We start from the raw sequence: 3,043 nt of genomic DNA on the forward strand, positions 1-3,043 counted from the left end.
TCATATGTATTTGTAGGTTTGAAGCATGTTCAAAAGGAAAAAAATATCTGGATTATATATGGTATTTATTAAGAGCTGGCTTTGGATTCAGATAACCCTCCCTTTGCATCTTGGTTCTGGCACTTAGAAGTTATGTGACCTTGTACAAATTATTTAAGCTCAGTTTCCTCATCTATAAAATAAGCATAATACATACATGAAAGTGTCATTATGGTGCTTAAGTGGGATAATGCAGATGAAGTGCTTAGCAACAAGTATGCACATTGTCAGAAATTAGAAAATGAAGCTACTGTTATTATCCACAATCCCACTACCAAGATTGCAATCGCTGGTAAGATTTTTATATATTCCTCTGGCTTTTACGTCTACTTTCACAAACAGGGGTAACATCAACCATATAGTTATGTCTAGCCTGAGCAACATAGTGAGACCCCCATCTCTATAAAAAAAATGTAAAAATTAGCCGAGTGTGGTGGCACACACCTATAGTCTCAGCTACTCAGGAGGCTGGGGCAGGAGGATCGCTTGAGCCAGGAGTTTGAAGCTGCAGCGAGCAATGATTGTGCCACTGCACTCCAGCCTGGGCAACAATGCAACACCGTGTCTCAAAAAAATATATACATATATGGTTAAGTATTCTGATTTGTTTCACTTATCATTAAAACAAAAATATATAGGTTGGGCGCGGTGGCTCACGCCTGTAATCCTAGCTCTCTGGGAGGCCGAGGCGGGCGGATTACCTGAGGTCAGGAGTTCAAAATCAGCCTGAGCAAGAGCGAGACCCTGTCTCTACTCTAAATAGAAAGAAATTAATTGGCCAACCAATATATAGAGAAAAAATTAGCCGGGTGTGGTGGTGCATGCCTGTAGTCCCAGCTACTTGGGAAGCTGAGGCAGGAGGATCACTTGAGCCCAGGAGTTTGAGGTAGCTGTGAGCTAGGCTGATGCCACGGCACTCACTCTAGCCTGGGCAACAAAGTGAGACTGTGTCTCAAAAAAAAAAAAAAAATGTATGTATGGAATTTCTTAACACTTTCGATATTCTATCCTTCCAGGTTTGAACCTTTGGCCTTTGACCACCGCCCATGTTGGGTCCTCATGGCCCCACTCCCTGTAGAGCACACTCAGTGCCCTTTGGCCTCTGGCTTCTTACCCACCACCTCCCAGCTTGACTGTAGCCTCCTCTCCCCTCAGGGACGTACACCTGCACGGCCCAGGGCATTTGGAAGAATGAGCAGGAGGGAGAGAAGATCCCTCGGTGCTTGCCAGGTGAGTGGAAGCCCTCTGGGCCGTCCCCAGGGTCTTTAGCAGCACTGCAGGGCCTCAGAAGCGTGGCACAGAGAAAGGAGACAGAGCAAGGACAGAGGAGGGGAGAGAGGGACAGTGGGACAGAGAACTGGACGCAGTCCTGACATTCCAGCGTTTTCACGGAACAGATGGGAAATCAGGGAAGACACACAGTAAGAGAAAACCCTGGGAAGAAACAAACGAGAGCAAGGAGAAGCAGCTGACGTAGGCCAGGGAAGGGGTGCAGGAATGCGAGGAGACAGAGAAAGGGCCAGGAGCCGGGAGGGGGAAGAGGGGCTCACCGCCCACAGAGGGAGGAGGGGCAGGAGCTGGAGGGACTCCTCCCTGTCTTCCCGTCCCTCCTCCCAGTGTGCGGGAAGCCTGTCCACCCCGTGGAGCAGAAGCAGCGCATCATCGGAGGGCAAAAGGCGCGGCTGGGCAACTTCCCCTGGCAGGCGTTCACCAACATCTACGGGCGCGGGGGCGGCGCCCTGCTGGGCGACCGCTGGATCCTCACGGCGGCGCACACCCTCTACCCCAAGGACCACGACATGCAAAACAACGCCACCGTGGACGTGTTCCTGGGCCACACGAGCGTGGAGGAGATCACCAAGATGGCAAATCACCCCATCCGCAGGGTCAGCATTCACCCGGACTACCGTCAGGACGAGTCCCACAATTTTGAGGGGGACATCGCCCTGCTGGAGCTGGAAAATAGTGTCACCCTGGGCCCCAACCTCCTCCCCATCTGCCTCCCCGACAACGAGACCTTCTATGACAGGGGCCTCATGGGCTACGTCAGCGGCTTTGGGATAACGGAGGAGAAGCTCTCTTACGACCTCAGGTTTGTCCGTCTGCCCGTGGCCAAGCGAGAGGCGTGTGAGAGCTGGCTCCGGACAAACAAGAGGAACGATGTGTTTTCTCAGAATATGTTCTGTGCTGGGGACCCGAGTCTGAAGCAGGACGCCTGTCAGGGGGATAGTGGGAGTGTGTTTGCAGTGAAGGACCGGGACGATCGCTGGGTGGCCACGGGCATCGTGTCCTGGGGCATCGGGTGCAGCAGGGGGTATGGCTTCTACACCAAACTACTCAACTATGTGGACTGGATCAAGAAAGAGATGGAGCACGAGGGCTGAGCCCAGAATTCACTAGGTCAGAAAGCAGAGAGCAGTGTGCTCAAAAACATTATCTGACCAGTTGTCGGTAACCACTAAGAGTCTCTATTAAAATCACTGATGCAGAAAGACGCTGCGTGAAGTAGCTCTCTTTCCCATAGCCCCACCCACATTCTTCACCTGAAACAACCCACAGGGCACCTTTCTTTCCTCCAAGTATTGCAGAGGATATAGTTCTTAGTCTCCAGTTATCCTATTCCTTTTCCATATTTTTACCATTGGGTAATTAAGCAAAACCCTTTCCAAATAAAATTGTTTTGAGAAATTTTAGTGAGTAAAATGAGTCAAAAGTTGTATTTAATTAGTAGAAAATATTTAGTAAGGTCATATTTAAAGTATTTACTTAGGAAGACAACAGGAACAATGAAGTTTATGCACACATTTACAATTAGGGTTATGAATAACAGTACATAGGTGTTTTGTTTTGATTGTGCAATATAAAGAAAATCCTAATTTTCCCACATGCATAGTTGTAAATATAGCAGCTTTCTTAAGAGCTCACCTTATGATCTCTAAATAAGAAAACAGGAGTGGCATGAAATTTTTATTTCCAAGTTGAATCACTTATAATATTTTTAAAT

At 48.4% G+C, this 3,043-nt stretch overlaps 1 protein-coding gene across 1 annotated transcript in view; it reads left to right on the forward strand.

Annotated features, from left to right (window-relative positions):
* Positions 1–2,531, forward strand: part of C1R (complement C1r) — an 11,416-nt gene extending 8,885 nt beyond the window's left edge. Inside the window, exons 10-11 of the mRNA XM_012760472.2 lie at positions 1,195–1,269; positions 1,657–2,531. Coding sequence (XP_012615926.2) covers positions 1,195–1,269; positions 1,657–2,423 — 842 coding nt within the window. The 3' untranslated portion in view covers positions 2,424–2,531. The remainder of the gene's footprint in view (positions 1–1,194; positions 1,270–1,656) is intronic.
* The last annotated feature ends 512 nt before the right edge of the window (positions 2,532–3,043 follow it).

The sequence above is a fragment of the Microcebus murinus genome, chromosome 10 (assembly GCF_040939455.1).
Source record: "Microcebus murinus isolate Inina chromosome 10, M.murinus_Inina_mat1.0, whole genome shotgun sequence".
NCBI classification, from domain to species: Eukaryota; Metazoa; Chordata; class Mammalia; order Primates; family Cheirogaleidae; genus Microcebus; species Microcebus murinus.